This window comes from Perna viridis, chromosome 1, assembly GCF_037379345.1.
Source record: "Perna viridis isolate PV_CMFRI_1.1 ecotype Kerala chromosome 1, ASM3737934v1, whole genome shotgun sequence".
Taxonomy (NCBI): domain Eukaryota; kingdom Metazoa; phylum Mollusca; class Bivalvia; order Mytilida; family Mytilidae; genus Perna; species Perna viridis.
The window spans coordinates 13,829,918-13,851,014 of NC_142445.1; the positions used below are offsets into that span (position 1 = coordinate 13,829,918).

The window sequence follows — 21,097 nt, forward strand, 5'->3', positions numbered from 1 at the left end:
AAAATTTAAAGGAAATGTTAGCCATAACTTAAAGCATTATTTGTTAAAACTGTAAAACCTTTTTCTCTTTTTCATCATATTTTACCACAGTTGTTGGTCTTTGATATTGTTTAAGACAGTGGCAGATGGTGTTCATTCAGTTTCACTGAAATTATGTACTTCTTGGTCATATATTAAATAAGATATTAAAGGCGTGCATTTGTATAAATCACATTTGTCTTTGATACACTTAAAGGGCATAACATTTCTTGACTGACTACATATAATCATACATATAATAGGATTACTAAAATTTGAAACAGGTATATTTGTTTTTAAAAGACAAATGTACAACTTCTGCGTTATCAAATAACAAAGGAAGTCTGAATGATTTGCAAACTGTTACCATCCTTTTTTGTTGCAAATCAAGATTTCTATAACACTTTTTAACAAAGTATATTCACCTTTAGCTACAAACAGCTTTATGTGACTAAAATGATATTTCAAGCAGGAATCATTTCATTTGCACTTTTTTAAAGCATTTCATATGGAATTTAACTTTATCACTTTTTTAATCAACCATGCAAAATAGTAATGCATGCTTTTCCATGTACTGAATGAAAGATACCCTAATATGTCTATAAAACGGCTACTTTAGTAGCTGTGAACAGACTAACTCTCATAGAAAGGTCTGAAAAATTCCCCACGATGTTAGAACTCTCAGATTTGCAATGCAAATTTTCGGTCATACCGCTGTGACATCTACGGCAAGGCAACACCGCCTGCACAAAGTCAAGCGCCATAGACCACTCGGCCAGCTAGGCTATATAAAAATATAGCTTTTGCTGGCCGGGTCATTTCTCCTCGTAGGATTAATCTAGGGCTGTAACTTAGTACACGATGTATGGTAGTATGGGACAGTTCATTTAGATGTTATTATGTAGGATAGAGGATCAAATTAATGATGCATGTCACAACAAATCAATCTATGCAAACGTTTCAGAATACATATATATACACTATATATACGTCTCAGAATGTGACGACTTTATTCGCTACACTGCTCCATCGGATCAAATTGATACAGGGAAAATAATGTTAACTTATAGAAGGGTCTGAAAAATCCCTAACGATGTTAGGACTCCAATTTGCGATGCAAATTTTCGGTCGTTCCCTCCGCGGGACTCGAACTCGTACCGCCGTGATATCTATGGCAACACCGCCTGCGGTAATTCCAGCGCCCTAGACCACTCGACCACCTAGGCTATATCAAAATCTAGGGCGCTGAACTTTGTGCGGGCAATGTTACCATAGATGTCACGGCGGTACGATTTCGAGTCCCACGGAGTGAACGACCATTCAGAGACGTTAGTAAATATATATATTCTTGTTGTTGTTATCAATGAGATACGGTAAAAAGTTACATTACAATTAAGATGTTTGTTCTTTAGGACATTCGGCTCTGGAAACCGTTGTATATACAAGGTTTTTTTTAAATAATGTGTTGGGCTGAACAAGGTTTTATTATTTTTGAAAGATCTTCAGCCTCTCGTGCAGAAGTAAATGTTGGATTAAAATGTTAAACATACAGTACAAAAATCCAAACTCCTTTATGGTAACCAAACTCCAAACTATTACTATTGTCAACAGAAAGCCAGGGCGCATTACAAATGCGTGAGATTGGGATGCCACCACAATAGTGCAATCCCAGTATATTGTTTACTTATTACGTGATACATTAAATGTAAGCGACATGGCAGCTCATTTGTATGATATTCCTGCACGTTAGGTAAACACAAGTGTATGTATTGGTGATTTAATATTCAAATCCATGTTTTATTATCAATGGCAAAGAAAACAAGATGGTGGCAACATGTTATCTCCCATGTATACATCAATATAAAAATAAAAAGATTGGTGTTGAATAGGCTTTCGATTTAGCGAATCAAAATGCACTCGGTGCAACTCAATAGATTAAGTAATACCCAGGTAGCACGAACCCTTTTCGATATATTTTATTTAGAGTTTATTGGTATCTTGCTAAAACATTTTGAACAGAACATTTTAAAATCGTTTTTAAATCATTTTAAAATCGTTTTGAAAACATTTTGATCTTTTTAAATGTTTTGATAACGTTTTTGAAACATTTTACCCTTTAAGTTTGAAAAAGGTTTTCCGAACTGTTTATTGAAATGTTTTTGAAATGTTTAAGTAGCATGTCATTGTAATGTTTTTGGATCTATTTTTTTAACATTATTTGGATATGTTATAAAAGTGTTTCTTATATGTTACGAAAAAATATTTTCTGATAATGTTTTTATTACATTCCTTTGAAACAGGTTGAAACATTTCCAGATATGGTTTTAATACGATTTTCTGAAGTTGTAGAAATGTAAGAAAAACATTTTAATATATTATTTTTTTAAAAACGTTTTAAAACGAATTTAGAAAATGTTTCTAAACTATTTTAAATTATATATTTAAAAAACATTCTCATAAATATCAAATATAGAATAAAAAATAAATAGGCCATGAAGTTAAAATTCTGATAAACTAGCACTATAAGACAATAGAGGCTATTTACAATTTCATCATTATTTAAAAATATTAAAAAATGACCGAACAAGGATACATGTATTATACACACGCATTATACATGTGCATGTAATACTAGTCTTCTTAATTTGTCATGGATATTTGATTTACAATTAATTTTTCCCATTTTACTGCTCTTTGTCTTTTAATTAACCAACATCGATGATATATAGATGATGGCATCTCCACAGAAATAATAAGATAATAGAGTAAATGGTGTGCCACATGTTGCTTTTTAAATAGGTTGAAGCAAATCTTTATCGGTGTGCGTATTATCTTACACACGTGTGCAAGGAACCCACACTATTTTGAAGACGATTTAAAGAACTGGATCTGTCCAACAAGTTGTACGTACAATTCTTTGTAATTAGATAGTTAAAAACTATACGCCAAAGTACTTTGGTAAGTAAATAAATACTAGTCTGTGTAACCTTGTTTTATTTACATAGCTGGTCAATTAGTCATTTTACAACTTCCCAGTCACTAGACAACATCAAGCCTGTGATTTCTGATTTTGTTTTTACTTTGTTTTTGTAATGCCCCGGAAATTTGTACTGCTACGGAAAATTTACGTGTTTCTTCGTTTCCGGTTTTGTGTAATTGCATGTCCGGAATAAAGTTAACATGTCAAAATTTATATCAAACAATTAGGTGTTGATCCCGCACGGGGTAAGTTTTTAACTTTTTATTATTTTCTTCTGATAGATAAGTGTCTCAGTGAATTAATTGATATGTCTATATTGCCGAACTTTGTATAAATAGGTGTATTTTGAGCATCACAAAGAACGTCCTACATCCTGGTGCCATCGGTTCTCGATTGCATATCAATGTTGTTTACCTGTTTATTGAACAACTTATTAAATAGCTACAATTTTAAAGTCATTATAAGAACTGATCTTTGTTTTTTTTTTCTCAGAAGATTGGTGAGATTGCATGTTTATATTGTGAGAAAAACACATTTTAGTTAGGTGACCTATTAATGACTTTATTGGTACTACGTCATTAGTTCTCGATACGGATATAACTTTCTGTATGGAGGGCATAATTGGAAAGTGAAAATAAAGAAAAGAAATAATTCAATATATTTTTATCGATATTTCATATATTGGTCCATATATTACTTCCAGTGTTATAATTGATTAATTTTGATATGGCTAAAAACTTTAATTCTCATCTTATATTTTTTTATTTGCTGTGATATGGTGTTCTAAGCATTAAAGCAACGATATACAAGGTTATTCGTATTATCATTCGCGCAAAATTAATAGGCTTTTCAGATTATTGTTCTTCTATATCTCTTAAAACATTGATAACGTCATGATGTTTTAACGTTTTCTGGTAAGAAATATTAAGATACGACCAGTACTTCTCACCATTCATGTTTTTACTGACATAGCCATGCCTATATCCTAACTGCGCATGACCGCTGAATATATGACTTACCACTTTTAATCAAATTTGTTTACATTCAAAATATGTGTTGGGAGAGGTGGGCGCTTAAAATATGAGCTTTTTGGAATTTACGAGAAAGGTAAAGTAAAGGGGTACTAAAGTTTATTGGTGTTATACAAACCTTTATACGCAATAGCGAAATCAAAACCCAATAGAATCAAGGAAGTGTTCTGTTGATTAAGTCTTTGTGAATAGACCACACATGCAAATTTGAGTTTTATGTCATATTACCTATGCGCATCGCTATCGCGAACTCATGACTATCGAGAACAGATGAATGCACGATATAAATAATAGTGTAAATGATGTGCCACATGCTGCTATTGCAATATGTCAGAGCAAATATTTATCAGTGTGCGTATTATCATACAAAAGAACGTCCTAGATATTAACCCGGTCGCTGGTTTTGTCTATGTTTACATTCAAACTTTACGTTAATTCCTGACCAACCAAATTTTCAAGGCATGTGTCAAAGAGGACAACTATCTTCTGAATGAATACAGACGTTTGTTGTGAACAATCATGTGTAATTCATATTGTCTGCAAAACGTTTTACATCCATTGTTTATTATCAGAGGTAGACGTAGAAAATAATAGCAGTGATAAGACCTATACTGCTACCACTCCCTCCAAAGAAGAGATTATGGAAAACCATAAATCTGTGCTATCCTCTTTTTGTCTCTCTACCAAGGACGATGATTGTGATTTACCGTCTATGTCCTGGATTCCTAAACTCCACAAGAATCCATACAAACAACCCATGATTTTTCAACACTATATACTTCCATTCCCCATACTCAGTTAAAATCCCGACTTAAAAACATTATACAAAAAAGATGGTACACCTAGATACAAATATATAGTTCTTAGAAGGGATTTCTCAAACTTTGTAAGAAATAATTCCTAATCATATTCCAAATATACAGAGGAAGATGTTTACAAAATGCTGGAATTTTTAATTGACAACATATTTGTCCAGTGTGGTGGACGTGTTTTTCAACAAATGGTCGGCATTCCAATGGGAACAAATTGTGCTCCTTTACTTGCTGACCTATTTCTTCACTCTTATGAGGCTGAATGTATAGCTGATCTGATCAGAAAGAAAGAATATCGTTTGGCTAGATCCTTCAATCTCAGTTTCCGCTATATAGATGACGTATTATCTTAATTTCGGGAATTTGATACATCGCATCTACCCAAATGAACTTGAGATAAAGGATACTACATATACTGTGAAGTCAGCCTCATATCTTGACCAACACTTAGAAATCGATGGTAAAGGAAAACTATTGACCAACTTCATCGACAAACGTGATGACTTTTCATTCAGAATTGTCAACTTTCCATTCATCTGTGGCAACATCCCTTCGGCACCTGCGTATGGAGTGTTCATACCACAACTCATTCGTTATACCAGAGCTTGCCGAAACTACGCAGACTTTTTGTATCGCGTTAGAACTCTAACAAATAGGCTTCTGGAACAGGGTTATGTTGCTACAAGATTGAAGTCATCACTACAGAAGTTTAATGGTCGTCATCATGAACTCGAGGATCGTTATGGTGTATCCATCTGCACCATGAAAACTGATTTATTCAACGGGTCATAGTTTTCCTTTCCTCGTTTGTCTACCCCGGACTTGACTTTTTATGAGCAACTCGGCTGGTTTTTCTAGAAAAGCAGAGCACGCTTACCCTACCGATGCACCTGGTCCATGCTCCCAGTTTTTAGTGGAGTCCGAACTGCTCATTTGCTTTTGTTACTTTGTATGTATGATTTTAGTTGCTTTATGTTCTTTGTTTTGTATGTCTGTTTTCCATGTCTGGTCTTTGTCCCTGGATTACATTCTTTTGATTACCGCTATAACCTTGGTTCCCTTGATTACTCTTTCCAACAATTTTGCATTATAGATGTATCTTTGAACCATTTTTCATCGTCATGACAGTTGTGTGAATATTGTGATTATGTTTATTAATACTTAGGCTGATATTTTGTACTGAATCTGACTGAGACATTTATTTTGAAACTTTACAAGTTATTTTTAGAATTAATAATATTACTTCACGTCCTGCATGTATGGAAAGCCAAATTGACAGAAACTTTGAAACATTTACACTACAGATATTGTCAAAATTGGGTTCATAATATTGAAGATGTTCTGTTAGGTTTGAATATTATGGTCTTTGCATATTTATGTTTGTAAAATTGTTTTGTTTCTTTTTTGTTTTGTTTATTGTAGACTTACACCCTCGGGGGGGGGGGGCGTTGGATCGAGTTAATTACGTCCACAGTTTTGATTATATAATGCTAATTTTTATTTTGTTTATAAGAAATACACATGATCTCTCTCTTTTGCTGAAAATAAAGATTACAAAGAAAGCTCATACTTAATGATTTAATGTTTTAATCGAGCAGACAATGGTATTTCCATGATTGACACATACACCTGTTGCAAAAAAATCAAGTAATATGTAATTGATAGTATGTATATTTTTTTCCTTTAGTTTTAATTATAACTACTGTATGTATGTGTATCGTGACTATACCATTAATCACGTAGATCTTTTTTTCATGAAACCAAAGAACGGAAATGGATACTGCTTGAGATGCCTGAAGCTGGATAAGTGAACTGACAAAACCTTTGAAAAGTTTTAGTTTAGTTTGTTGCTACATCTACAAAATATAGAGAACTCTGCAATTTTCTTATGTCATGCTTAACCTGTTGTATGTGTATGCAATTTTTGCATTAAAATATTCATAATTTAGATTGTTTTGAAAAAAATGTTATTGAGAAACATTATAGTGAATGGTTATTGAAAACGTTATTATAATTTTTCTGCAACCATACATTTTTACGTTTTAAATATATTTCTAAAAAATGTTTTCAGTCCTTTTTAGGGAGCATCATAATAACATTATAGTGAATAGTTATTTAAAACGTTATTATAATTTTTCTGCAACCATACATTTTTACGTTTTAAAAATATTTCTAAAAATGTTTTCAGCCTTTTTAAGTAAACGTTTCTAAAACATTTTTATCACGTGTTTGTGTTAGCTGGGTACATTATAAAGTACATGTAAACTCCAATTAATATGACTTCATTTTAAGTATAGAAAAAAAGTATATATTTAGTTACATGTTTTATCAATAGATACAGCCCAATCTATTTCGTAAAAGGTATATAATTTTTCGAAAACTGCTTGCATCATGTACTACCAATCTTTGATTTTACCAATATGAATACTTTTAACAAGATTCAATTGAGCATTAAACTAACTCTTGATCGATTTAATTTTTTATGGTCCTACCTCATTTCAAAATTATAAAATATGTACAAAACTGTAATAATTTTTACTGCAGAATTAGGTATTTAAACATGAGTTAATGCAGAAATTCGGATATATCTCCACAAATGCAAAAAGTAATGAAATAAATATTACGACCTGATTAAAACACACAAACATTTCGCATACCAATATGAATTAATGATTTGATGGCAGACATTAAATAAGGCCATTTTCCTATTTTCAAACCCATATTGTCATTATGCATAAGTTTCTTAGATAAGAGATTAAGATCATAATGTATGCAGCTGTAACCATATGATGCAGTTTTAAGAACAAAACTTACGAGACAAAAAATGTGTCTTGTTCTAGTTTGCTTTCCCATCAAAATTAGGAATTTACCGTATATACGAAATGTGATGCAATTCCATCAAAATTAGGAAAATTAAGAAAAAAATATTCAAGGTGCTAAGTTATAAAACAAAACTTGAAACAAACTAAATGCATATGATTTTATCATTTTTGTTCTCTCCGGCAATGACAGGAAAAACTTCACTCATATTGATGAATTGTACATGGTTTTGAGTACACTGTAGCAGATTACAAATCTATGGTCTAATATAAAAAAAATATATCAGTACTTTGTCTTATCTTAGGCCTGTTATCAGGATGCATTAACGGAAACGGTCAAAAGAGGAGAAAATTGTTTTAGGAAACATACGATTTTAAACAGAATATCAAATGTGCTAACAAATGTTTGTGCTTGTAGACCCTTCTGCATGCATGTAAAAACAAGAAATGAGCAGTTGCAGGTGTAATTCAAACGTTCTAGTGACTTTTAAATTTGGATAACTTCCCTTGCTCCAGGTCTACTGCCTTAATTGTCATTAAGCATATACATGAGTAATGATTGTGCGTGTATTGGAACAACTATATTTGTATGTTCTATTTTGATTTTTTATGGTCTTGACATTTGACCTACATAACTAATTACCATAGCGTGTCATTTCTGATACCCTGCATTCCACCTATGTGATCTGCTTTGTTCCAATCAGGAAAAATGACTTTACGTTAAAGGGGAAATCAATGTAGTGAACATTCGAATGGTAATCAAAAGAATATTATTTGAGGATGACGAATAGACAGAGAAAATAGGCAGACACATTAGATAAACTGAAATAACAAAGGAAACATATAAACAAAATTAAATGAACAACCAAAACTCAACTAAAATATGGGAGCACGGACCAGGTGCAACGGTATGGTAAGCGTCTTCTGCCTTTCAAAGAGCAACCGGGTTGCCAATAGAATGTCACGTCCTGGGTAGACGAATGAAGAAAGGAAAACTATGACACGGCTAATAAATTTGTCTACCCCACGTAAAAAGGGTTTGCATAGACATATTTTGTCTGACTCAACCCAAAAATAGTTGACATAGACATGTTATGACTTATTCAACCAAAATGTATTGACATTTGTCTTACCGAATAACATTTTCGTTTGGGTCGCAAAGACTGACCTAATTAATACTGTTTGCGGTTATTGTAGACAAAATGAATTTCTCAGAAACAGATAGAGCGTTTTTTTATTTTTTTTTATTATTATTTTTTAGACACTGTATTGGTCAAAAGGCGATTGTGTATGACGACTATACAACTTTCATAGTAATGACTTTAATCTTGTAGCAATATACACTTGTTCCAGAAGCCTAAATGTAAGTACGATACAAAAGATCCGTGTAGTTTCGGCAAGCTCTGGCATAATATATGTATATTGATAGTCAAGTCCGGCTTTGGTAAATTAAAGACATCAAACTAACCTTTCAGTCACACCTGTGTAGAGCGTCAATGTTCTATTGTTATGCATAACAGATGATATGTTGTTTTTTTTAAATTGTGTCTATCAAAAATATTAATTGTCATTTTTTCATACTTGGTTACTAACCCGGGCATATGGTTTATATCCAGATATAATTCCTATAATGACTAGGTACTATATATATGTAACATCCGGAATACTCAAACAAAAATATTAGAAAAAATGTCTGTGTCTCGAACTTTGTTCTCGGCGTCTTAACACTAATATAAGTAAAATGCACATAAATACTTTAAGTCCAAGTCTGGGAAACGCGAAGAAAAGTTTGCATAAAGATTAATACACCATTTTACCGTCAAATCGCGATATTAAGCACCCGCAAAATTTACCCGCTATAAGGTATGATAATCTATGCTATTTATGAATGTGATCGCTAAATATGAAATTGTTTCATTGGTATTGAAACTTTTTGTTGGCAAAAATAACAACAGAAGTGGCCAAAAAGTACAAAATGAACAGAATATCATGAGCAAATTCTGGTAAACACTTTATTTCATTGACCTTTAAATGCAAGAATTTGCAGAAATAATTATGTTTCCTCTGTTGTTATGGATTCAAGCCTTCATATTCACACGTTAATGGAACTTAAGTATATTGTTTATATTATGGTCTATAAAAATATACATTCATCTTTGTCAATCTTTGAAGACTTATTTAATTTCGTAGAATTTATGACAAATTAAAAGAAAATTTTCTATGAAGAAAAAAAATCATTTTTTTATTATGAGATATAAAAAAGATTCCATTTGACGGCAAATGTAAATTTATAACAGTTTATCTTACTTGCTTTAGTTTTAGTTTATGTTCGAGGATAAAATGTTCAAAAGATAAAAAAACTTATAGTCCACGAAAAGCTGAATGTCTTGATATAAATTATGAATATGATAATGTAAAAAATCTACATAAAAATGTCAAAATCTTTAGAGCAATTCTGCTCACTACTCTGGCAGCCATCCCTTTTTCTTTTGCAAAACACACATTGCATCGCTTTAGTAGAATGTTGTAAAGTTTTCGTTCATAATTCATGTTGAATGGTATTAAGCATATTTATGTAGGCTCGGCGACGTATATCAACAGTATGTGACAAAAAAGTTTTGTCCATAGCTTAAAACTGTCATTTCAAACAAGTTCTACGGTTATCACTATGACATACTTGATAAAATGACCAAAGGTTTCCTTTAGACACAGAAATTTCTCCTCTCTATCATCGTACTTAGCCTTCAATATGCAGCAAGGCTGTTGTCATAAGAAAAACAAACACACTTCAGGAGCACATGAGTTTACCCTGGATTTTAATGGACTTTAATCGAGCATTTCACTAACCTGTGTTTGATTTGGTTTCTGTTTTGGAGGCGCGATGTTGATTGGTTGATGACTGACGTGTTCTAACGTGCTATGGCAAATATTCCATGCATTTAGGGATGAATTGATCAATTGAAAAGACCCTGCCTTGTACTAGCCCAACACTCTGAAGAGGGTATTCCATGCATTTAGAACAATTGACAAAACGAAAAGACCCTGCCTTGTACTAGTCGAACAAGCAAAGCTTGGTATATATTGGGCTATCGCATATGTTAACAACCAGTAGGTAGTCATATCCCCCAATCGGAAACATTTCTCTGACTACAAACCAACCAGTAGGCACTCTGTCTCCTTCAATACCGCGGGCTTGGCGAAAAAGGAGTAAATATTTTTGGTATATCATTATCTATACCAAATCTGCTACACCAAACAATTAACATTGTTCAAGAGACAATTAGATTATTTAGCCTTCAGTGAAGCACCAAACAAAAAACAATTAAGTTGTGTGATTTTATTTTGTATTCACGTCGAAAAGTCTTTTTTCTCAATTGTTTTTTTTTTTCAATAGTTTTTTTTATCGTCCAGTACTGCCTTAGTTCGGTAAAATATAGACAAGGACTATGGCACATTCAACAATTACTACAAAAACACTCTTTTCAATGTTTTTTATTATTATTTTGGGTGAACCATTCATATAATTGAAACATAAATGAATTTGAATAGGTTGTTCATATTCAAATTAGAAATTTACTATTCATCCTTTTTCCCTATGTTAATCGAAGAAAAAAATATTGCTTTGATTTGAAAAACAACGACAATGTTTTATATCAATCCAATAATACAGGTAATGTTCCATTGCATATGTAACCAATTGGTTTTCATGACAGGTTGAAAGTAAGCATTTCAGGGAATTCCAAACATACGAAAAAATACCTATTTACGCCAAATCATCGTGCAAAATGATTGGTTAATAAGTAATTATGTACACTTTAAACATATTACAAGTTAACTTTCCTCATGCTTCATTTAACATGAACAATGAAATTGTATTTTACGTAACAAATTTTCCACCTCGCTTACGGCTATATATATATTGTTTGTTTGTAAATAAGCGATGAAAATGATGACTTCTGTCCGAACGACTTCATTACTTGTGCTGTTTTTAATTAGTTATTGGGTAAGTATATCGTTTTATAGCTTGTCACTTATATTTAAAATATTAATACAGAAGTACCATTAATTGACGTTACAAAAGTCTCTTACATTATAAACAAAAATGTGTATTATTTGTTGAATGAAACACATCGGTTTGTCTCCCTTTCATCACAAAAGTTTGATATATAAATTACGTTCGTATGTTATGTGATGGAACTTTCTATATACATGTATATATGAGTCATTTTTATATAGATAGACTGAATAACAAAAGTTTCTTTTTTACGCATTATAACCAAAAGCGAAAATTTTAAGGAAAACTTTTTTATTCAATTTAATAGACTGAGAAAAAAGTATTGGCTAATTCATAAACTTTGGACGTAAAACACAAGAAACACACTTTTTGGCATTGTGAAAAATCAGAAGATAAACTAATTTAAAATAAAAAGAACATGTAAGATAACCAAACAAATAGCAAAAAGGAAATCAAGGTTAGACGTTTTTTTTCAAACTTGGAATGGAGTATGTGCATCTTTAGGATATGATATGAGTTTTATCGCTAATTGTTAATTATACAAATAAAGATTACCACCTCAATTCGGGTAGCAATATGCAGTGCTGCAGTTTTCCGACGACTTGTTATTAAAACAAATTTGCATACCTTATGATTTTTTTTAAAGTACATTTTTAATTCTAAACCCAAAATCAATAAGTTTCCTGGGTGATGCTGTTTTTTGGCGGATTTTTAATACTTTTACATTTTGTAATTTATATAACCTTGGTTCCCTTGATTACTCTTATATCATAATAGTAAGCATTGATATACTACTTTTCAGGAAACAGGGAATAGTTTGGACACTAATGTATGCGATCTACCAAAGGAAAAGGGAACTTGCAGTTCGTACTCAGTCCGATACTATTTTAACATCAAAACCGGTCAATGTGTTCAGTTTCAGTACAGCGGTTGTAACGGAAATGACAATAACTTCAGAACAATGGAAGAATGTACAAAAGCCTGTGAGAAAAGAGGTTTGTGAAAACACTCTTAATAGTTCTATAGAAAATGATTACTAGTCTCTCAAATACATAATTTATGTATGGTATTAAATTTTAAATAATTAAGCAGCAACAACAATATTTAATTTAATCGTACCTCTGGGTGAGGAAACGCCCAAAGAATGTTCCTAGTACAAGTAAATCACATTAAGGTAGGTTATCAACTGTTCCTAAACATTTCCCGCTTGCAAATTGTTATTTTTAATTTTCCCAAGTCTTGTGACGACAAAACTCGAACTCTCAGATATTTGTTTCAGTCTGCACCTTACCGAAACTCAAAGGATCATGTTACAATAACCGTGAAGTACAAACGTGGTTTTATGATGCAAAAGAAATGCTATGCAAACCATTTCTTTACAGTGGCTGTAATGGAAACAAAAACAGATTTAAAACCAAGAAAAGCTGTATAGAGCTCTGCACAGGCGTCAGTAGGTATTTTTTCACTAGTGTTTCATCTGTATAAAATTGCATGTAATTACAACATGAACAAGGAATAATGTACAATAAAACGGTATTTGAAGTCATCATATCACAGAAACCAAACTCAAACTTTCACCTCCCTTCTCATCGCTGAAAGAGAAACCGAATTTATGATGGGGTGTAATTCTGCAATTACTCTCCTTTATTTATTGAACATGCATACCCATTTTTAAGTGCGTCTCCTTGCTATTGATCTAGGGCTGTAACGTAGTACACTATGCATGGTAGTACGGGACAGTTCATTTAGATGTTATAATGTATTGTCCCGTACTACCATACATCCTGTACTAAGTTACAGCCCTAGAATAATCCTACAAGGAGGAATGACCCGGTTAGCGAAAGCTATATTTTTATATAACCTAGCTGGCCGAGTGGTCTAGGGCGGTGTTGCCATAGATGTCACAGTGGTACGAGTTCGAGTCCCGCGGAGGGAACTACCAAACATTTGCATCGCAAATTTGACAGTTCTAACATCGTTAGGAATTTTTCAGACCTTTCTATACGTTTACATATCTTCCCTGTATCAATTTGATCCAATGGAGCAGTGTAGTGAATAGAGTCGTCACATTCTGAGACGTTTGTATATATATATATATATGATTGATATTTTGTAATTCGTATTCATAGAACCAGACCCGTGTGGAGCCATTCCTCCCTGTGCACCACCACCACCATTCACGTGTCCAGGATTCACGTACGAAATTATAAATGGTGTTAAATGTATAACAGGATGTACATATCCTTTATGCAAGAAGGTACGTATTTTATGACTTTTGAAATGAACATGTTTTCGTTATCTACTATACACAACAGCATAAAACATATGTATATTAACATACATCGAAACGTTTCTTGTTGCATATAAATATACCATAAACACTTAATAGTCAAGTGGAAGATAAACAAATATATCGCTCTATGGATTTGCTCTATGCAGAAAGTTGTAGGTTTATTTATACATATAAATGATTCTGTCTTGTAACCACGAATATTGTAGTTATCATGTTGTTTTTCTTTTAGAATGATCTTCTCTCTTCTGTGCAAAAGTAAATTTTGGTATTGGCTCTTAATGGTCACACAGAGCTGGTAGGAAAGTACGAAGTTCTTCATAATAAACACAAAAACATGATCTTTTCTTTATTTATTGCCTTGGCGGTCAAATGAAACGCGAGGTGCATCTCAAATGCATGAGTTTAGATTCCATTGCCAGTCGAGACTTTCCTAGATGTTTTTTTCTGATTTTCAAAATGTGTTCTGCATACCAATGCCACATATATGTCAATAACACATACATTGTTAATTCATTTGTCTAGGATTATTTTTGGTGATGTTGCAGTTTGCTTTTGTGAAATTTTTTCACTTTATTAAAGTGAATACAAATCAATGTTTCTGATAGTAATATATTCTAATTTATATGTTATCAGTATTTGGTAATTAAGGTGATAACGTGTGTACATCATTACACAATTAATGGATTGGTGTTGAGCAGATTTGTAATTAATTAACGTATATTTAACTTATATAAAGTAAAGTACATGCAAACATAAATTTTCATTAAAATGTTATGAACTGTAAATAAAAAGTAAAAATGTATGTAACATCTTAAAGAATAGAAGGGGAAGGATACCTCGACCAGATAGTATGTTATAAAAACTTTACCAACGTGTATCATTTAATTTACTCTATAAGATATGTTTTATTAAGACATATTTAAATGGCATTCTTCGTTTTAATAGCACCTTCACAAACAACCTTCTTCGTGAAAGGTAAACCATTTCCTGGGATGGAGTGTTATCAAATACTACTATTTGTTTCTTATTTTAGTAATAAGAATGGTTTGAAAAACATTCTACCCACTGTCAAAATTAAACAAAGTCTGAGAATCATTTTGAAATTTCAGTGTTTTTGTCCTAATAACTCGAGTTAAAGTAACAAGTTATGTATGGAACAAAATTCTCTGAAGACTACTAATAAAATGTTACCATTATTGATATAATAAATTCTTAGCCTATTATGTCGTACTAATTGACTCTATCACATTGTCAAAGCTGACCAGAAATAATCGACCAAAATGTTGCTGTCATATAAGTGACCTGAATGATTCATTGAAGACTTACATTTACCCAAACACACTATACTTGCGATCGGAAAACGTTTTCAAGTTTTCTTTTGGTAGTTTTATTATCATTATTATTATTGTTATTTTTAGTAGTAATAGTAGTAGTAGTAGTATGTATATCATTGCTCTTATTTTTGATATAGTGGATTTTAGCATATAATTAATTAAAATTATTACTGGCTTGTTGGTTTAACAATACACACCAGCGACCGGAACTCTACAACATCCTTTACAGCAAAGTTTACCGATACCACACTAATCAGCAAATAAACATTTCGTGCATTTGTTTGGTGGTGCAGAAGGACAGTTTCCCTTTTATAAATGTGGAATGGACTAATTACAATATATGCCTTTAATCATAACTGTTTATCGCTTTAAATACAATAAATGAGGTAGTATGAATTAGAAATAATTAGACTGTTTTCTTAAAATAGAAGACATGAGACAGAAAAAATTAAATATAGTTTATGTATGCTTGTTACCAATAAGACCTGAATAAGATAATTGGCGGCTGAAATACCGCTATATTTCGACAAAACACTTTGAAACATCCAAATGTTTGTCTATTTTCCCTGTCTAGTCTATATATTCGGAATATCTCCTTTTGATTATCGCTCGAATCTTGGTTCCTTTTGTCACTCTTTGATAAGTGCAATAAAAATGAAAATACATGCAATACAAAATTAAACAAACTTTGAAGAACTTGATTTAAAAGTAAATAGCTGTGTGAAGTTAGCTTTATTAGTACCTACTTCTTTTCTTGCAAGCTCTGTCGCATTCTTCTGTGTTGAACATTCCCGTCACAACCACTGTAGATGAATCGATTACAGCGACCTTTCTTAGCAATGAAATAGTAGCGTACCATACGTGCACTGCATGTTCCCTGTCTTTTGGCAAGTCGCATACATTCTTGATAGTTGTAATTTCATTCACTACAAGCTTAAAATAAACATGATATTTAAACTTATCTTATATCTAAAATGATATTCAACGAATTGGGTAGATACAGTATTTGCATCATTAGGCCTTAATCAGTGAATATGCCTTATTGAAAAAGTGGCTATTCTGTACCTGTAATGGACAATCGGAAGTTTCATATTGCGGTAACAACGTCAAGATATACCGATTTTCCCTCATTTAATCCTTTTAATGGCCTGTTCATGGTCTATATTTTCTCCATAAACTAGCTCGACTCACAAAACGAGTTCTGTAAAAAAGGATACCTGTCGGTGATAAAATTATATACATCTCTAAAAAATATTCACAATATTTTTGCCTGTTTTATGAACACATCAAAACACCCCTATTTTGACTGTTTCTGATATTTGTTACCAGTTGGTGTATAAGTGACAAACTGAGTTTTAATTGACTTAACGAGAGGAATAAAACATACGGCAAAACAAAAAATCTATAACAAATTATCATTTTTTCTTTCTGTAACTTGGATTCAAATACATGTACACACTTCAACCTTAAGCAATACGTTAAGATCATAAATGTAAATTGTAACAATATTATATGCATTAGATATATCAGCAGGAAATCAGTAAGCTGTGTAATGCGTTTTCAATTACTTTCGCGTCATTCACATTGCAAGGTTTAACGTACTTTCAAACCAGTCAGATTTAACGGTTTAACGTCTGTTGCCGTAATCGATAGAAATAGAGCAAAGGTAAATTCCCTAAAACTTTATATCAATTAAATAAGACTATTAAAACAGGAAACCAGGTAAAATATAAATGTCGAAATCCTATAATACACGTCTGTTTTTTACGTCAGAGACAGTATAAGACCACATAACACGTTTTAATTTGTCACTCGATCGTCGCCCTTTTGAGACGAAAATGATATGGAATGTGTATGAAATTCGCACTTTGCATGACTTAGTGTTCTTGATGTTGTTTATTTGGGAGTGAGAATGAGGAATGGGTTTCTCATTGATTAAGAGATTACTTTATTGATGTAGAAGTATGTCATGTGTTTACCATAAAAGCAGAATTTAGAATTTTCTCTTTTACCTTGGCGTTATCTAGTTTTTATTTTTCTCTTTTACCTTGGCGTTATCTGGTTTTTATGAGGATGAGTACCAACACCCACAAAATGATGCTAATGAACAGCAGAAGTCAATAAAGTACTCCTGAACAATGTTACAATTTTTAACATTTGTTTAATTGGTTAAGAATTTCCTTATAATATTTTGTTAACTATTTCTTAGAGCGGGCAAATCAATGAAATCACGATATTACAAACTTGAAAAGAATATGTTTAAATTTTACAATAAAAATCATATCAATTCGTGCTTAAAAGATAAAGAGGAAATCTGATCAATCTAACTTGTCTAATAATGATCTTTTGATTTGTGAACTTTTACTGTGTACTTCATGTATAAAAGTTTTGTCTAATAAGCTCTTGCTTTATTGCTAAAAGGGTAGTCAAGGTAACCAAGATTATAGTGGAAATCAAAAGAATGTAGTAAAGGGACAAAGACCAGAAAGGGGAAACGGACACACACAACAGAGAATATAATTAAAATAAAACTAGGATTGTTTAACGATAATACGTAATCTATAAAGCGGAAACTGAGATAAAAGGATCTCGCTGAATGATGTTTCTTCCTTTGTATCATATCAGCTATAAAGTCGGCCTCTTTATCTGTATTGTTAATATGCGACTATCGAGGTGTGGTATATGTCTTAAGTAGCAGTCCCCCTAAGAATCATGCAATTTTCACTGAAAGAGATTTATTGGATATTTTACCCAAATTGATTTTAAATCAGTTGGATATATTGGAATAACAATAAATAAAATGAAAAAAAGGACAAATATTTTCACCGTTACCATAGCAACAACCACTACTTAGTAATCACAAAAATGTCACAATTGAATGTAATTATATATATCTAATGGTGGAAATTTGTCAAAAATACATAATTATATCAATGAAGTGGGTCTTAATAAAAACAATTTACAATAAAGAACAAAGCAATCTGATTGGTTTAGATATGGTTACCATAGCAACCAAAATTCCTATTTTTTGACATTTTGAAATATACGAAAAAAGGCTATGTCCAGACCCGTTTTCCCAAGACTAAAAAGTAGATATTATCCAAATATATGCATGGATGTGTAGCAAGACCTCTCCACTGAAATATATCAAAAATAAAAATATGAAACCTATCTTTGTTTTTGTTTTTGTTTTTGTTTTTTGCTCATCTGGACCGAAATCACCACTCATAAAGACTTTTCTTTTGTTACTTTGTATGTATGATTTTAGTTACTTTATGTTCTTTGTTGTGTATGTCTGTTTTCCATGTCTGGTGTTTGTCCCTGGATTACATTCATTTGATTACGGCAATTACCTTGGTTCCCTTGATTACTCTTTCTTCTTCTTAACGCTTTCCATCCTAACATTGTCCAGACTATAACTTTTTTTCTCTTTTGACCCAGACCTCTAATATTTGATATGTTGGTATATCCTCTCAGGACAGAGTGTTGGAAACCAAAGTTATTGACCTTTGACCTTGACCTTTAACCTCATGGTCAAATCATGGGGGCAAAATACGATATATAATTGTGTCTGTGCCATTAATTTAGATATCTGATCGTTGGCAATGTAAGTATATCACACCAAGGCAGAGAGAAATGTTATAGATAGGTGACCTTTGATTTTGACCTCTGACCCCAAGTTCGAATAACATATAAATTTTGGGAAAATACCATACAAAACTTGTCTTGGCCATAACGTTTTTTGTCCTTGTACCCAGATATCTGATATTTAGTATGTAAGTAAATCACATTAAGGTAGAGTATAATGTTCTAAATAGGATTACCTTTGACCTTGAACTTTGACTTCAAGGCCAAATGATATACAACATTTCGGCCAAATACCATACAAAATTTTGTCTGGGCCATTATTTTTTTGTCTTTTTACTTAGACATCTGATATTTTGTATGGGGTTATATTTTCTCAAGGCCAGACGTTACGTACTAGAGTGGTTGACATTTTAACTTGACCTTTGACCTCATGGTCACATAACATACCAAATTTTGATGCTTTTCATACAAAATTTGTCTAGACCATAACTTTTTTTGTCCTTTGACCTAGACTTCTAATATTTGGAATGTCCTCTCAGGGTGGAGTGTTGCGTACCAGAGTAAGTGACATGTGACCTTAACCTTAACATCAACAACAAGGTGAAACAACATACAAATTTCGGCAAAATACCACCCAACGTTTGTCTGGACCATAACTTTTTTGTCTTTTTACTTAGATATCTGACATTTGGTATGTGGGTATTTCAAGTCTTGTACCAAGGTGTGTGACTTTTGAACTTGGCCTTTGACCTTATGGTCAAATGACATACAAAATTTTGGCTTAAGTTAATGACTCATTTCATGCAATATTTCACCTAATAGTATGTCATAAATGTCAAGAATCACTTCCCTTTTATCACTTGATTGCGCTTAACCCCAAGTAGCAGGGTTAATAATCATATACACATCTTTTTTTAAAAGGGAAAACTTTGATGAGCTTCAGTAGTTGCGAAGGGTATAATATTTTTTACCTTTACGTTTGTCCGTCAGTTCACCATCTTCAGTTTTCCGTTTTTTAAATTTTTTTTCTGTTTGTTTGTTTTTATTTTGAAACACTTTTATTGACATGAATTTTTGGTTTACAAGTTCACTATGATAAGTTACAGGTCAAGTTTACGTTTCGTTTTACTTTGGATTAATTAACACTTAATGAAATTAAAGTCTGGAGTATGAAACTACCATTTTGGGTATTCTGGGAATTTAGTGAGAAGACAAAGGTTTGTTTTCTTATCGTATATTTTTAAATCACCTGGGACGAAGGTCAGTGTGAGCTATTGCCATCACTTTGTATCTGTTGTCATCTTTGGTCCTTGTAAACTTTTTCAAAAGTCTTTTTTAAATTTTATTTTGTTGCAATCTCTTCTAATGTCTTAAAATTCTAGAAGATGATAATTTTATAAACATATGAAAACAGCTTTTGTTTTGTCAGTTTCTGTTTTATACACAAATTAACACACCGTCATTATTTTGCATTGCTTTTGATATGTTTCAAACCCAGATTCAAATACATGTACACATTTCTACCTCAAGCAAAATATTAAAAATCAATGATAAAATTGTAATGATATTGTCTACATTAGATGTATCAGCAGGAAAACAGTAAACTGTATAATTCGTATTTCTTTCGCACCATTCAGGTTGAAGGTTTAACGTGTTTCTGCACCTGTGTACTTTCGCATCTTTCAGGTTGCACGGTTTACTTTACAATAGAGTGAGTTGAGCGAAAAAAAATATTTGTTTGGTAGTTTTTTTCTGCACTGGCATCGATCAATTCTACTATTAACGGTGTCTTCTAATCAAGCATTGGAACATAGCAAACCAATATACGTTTTTAAAACAAGACCGATCAACTTAGTATATTATTATTATTAGAAAAATAACAAGACTTCTTTCTTGTTTTATTTATCAATATCGGACGTTTGAAAATTACATAATGTATCGCATATTCATTTATAAGATAGAAACTAAATTCAGATTTTTAACGTTTTAAAAATTTCAAGTTTTGATGATTGTGAAAATTCTTCATACAAACATAGTGTTATGCCATACTATTTAGAAGACGTCCATTTCAAAGTTCTTTACCCTAGTTTTCAAACTGTGGGTAGTTGTATTTTTAACAATTACCACACGAGTGGTACATGTAGCACGTTTTAAGGATGTCTGTCTTACAGCTGTATAAATGAGAAAAAAAAACAAAAGCATGAATA

At 32.1% G+C, this 21,097-nt stretch overlaps 1 protein-coding gene across 3 annotated transcripts; it reads left to right on the forward strand.

The window, feature by feature from the left end:
• Window positions 1-3,114: 3,114 nt before the first annotated feature.
• On the forward strand, window positions 3,115-14,306 carry LOC148627354 (BPTI/Kunitz domain-containing protein-like). Of its 3 annotated transcripts, XM_088571622.1 has the most exons (7): window positions 3,115-3,243; window positions 8,922-9,023; window positions 11,599-11,663; window positions 12,478-12,670; window positions 12,955-13,125; window positions 13,805-13,932; window positions 14,198-14,306. In XM_088571622.1, the coding sequence occupies exons 3-7, from the start codon at window positions 11,601-11,603 to the stop codon at window positions 14,225-14,227; spliced, it is 585 nt and encodes a 194-aa protein (XP_088427748.1). In that variant the 5' UTR covers window positions 3,115-3,243; window positions 8,922-9,023; window positions 11,599-11,600; the 3' UTR covers window positions 14,228-14,306. The 3 variants fall into 3 exon arrangements, with proteins under 3 accessions (XP_088427748.1, XP_088427758.1, XP_088427739.1); XM_088571632.1 differs by lacking the exon at window positions 11,599-11,663 and having other exon boundaries at window positions 3,117-3,243; XM_088571613.1 differs by lacking the exons at window positions 3,115-3,243; window positions 8,922-9,023 and having other exon boundaries at window positions 11,474-11,663.
• The last annotated feature ends 6,791 nt before the right edge of the window (window positions 14,307-21,097 follow it).

Bases quoted from the DNA above. Each gene is read 5' to 3' on its own strand.
- LOC148627354 (XM_088571622.1), top strand. From the start codon at position 11,601: ATGAAAATGATGACTTCTGTCCGAACGACTTCATTACTTGTGCTGTTT. The intron at 11,664-12,477 runs GTAAGTATATCG...ACTACTTTTCAG, and splicing joins TGTTTTTAATTAGTTATTGG to GAAACAGGGAATAGTTTGGA. The intron at 13,933-14,197 runs GTACGTATTTTA...TTTTTCTTTTAG, and splicing joins CATATCCTTTATGCAAGAAG to AATGATCTTCTCTCTTCTGT.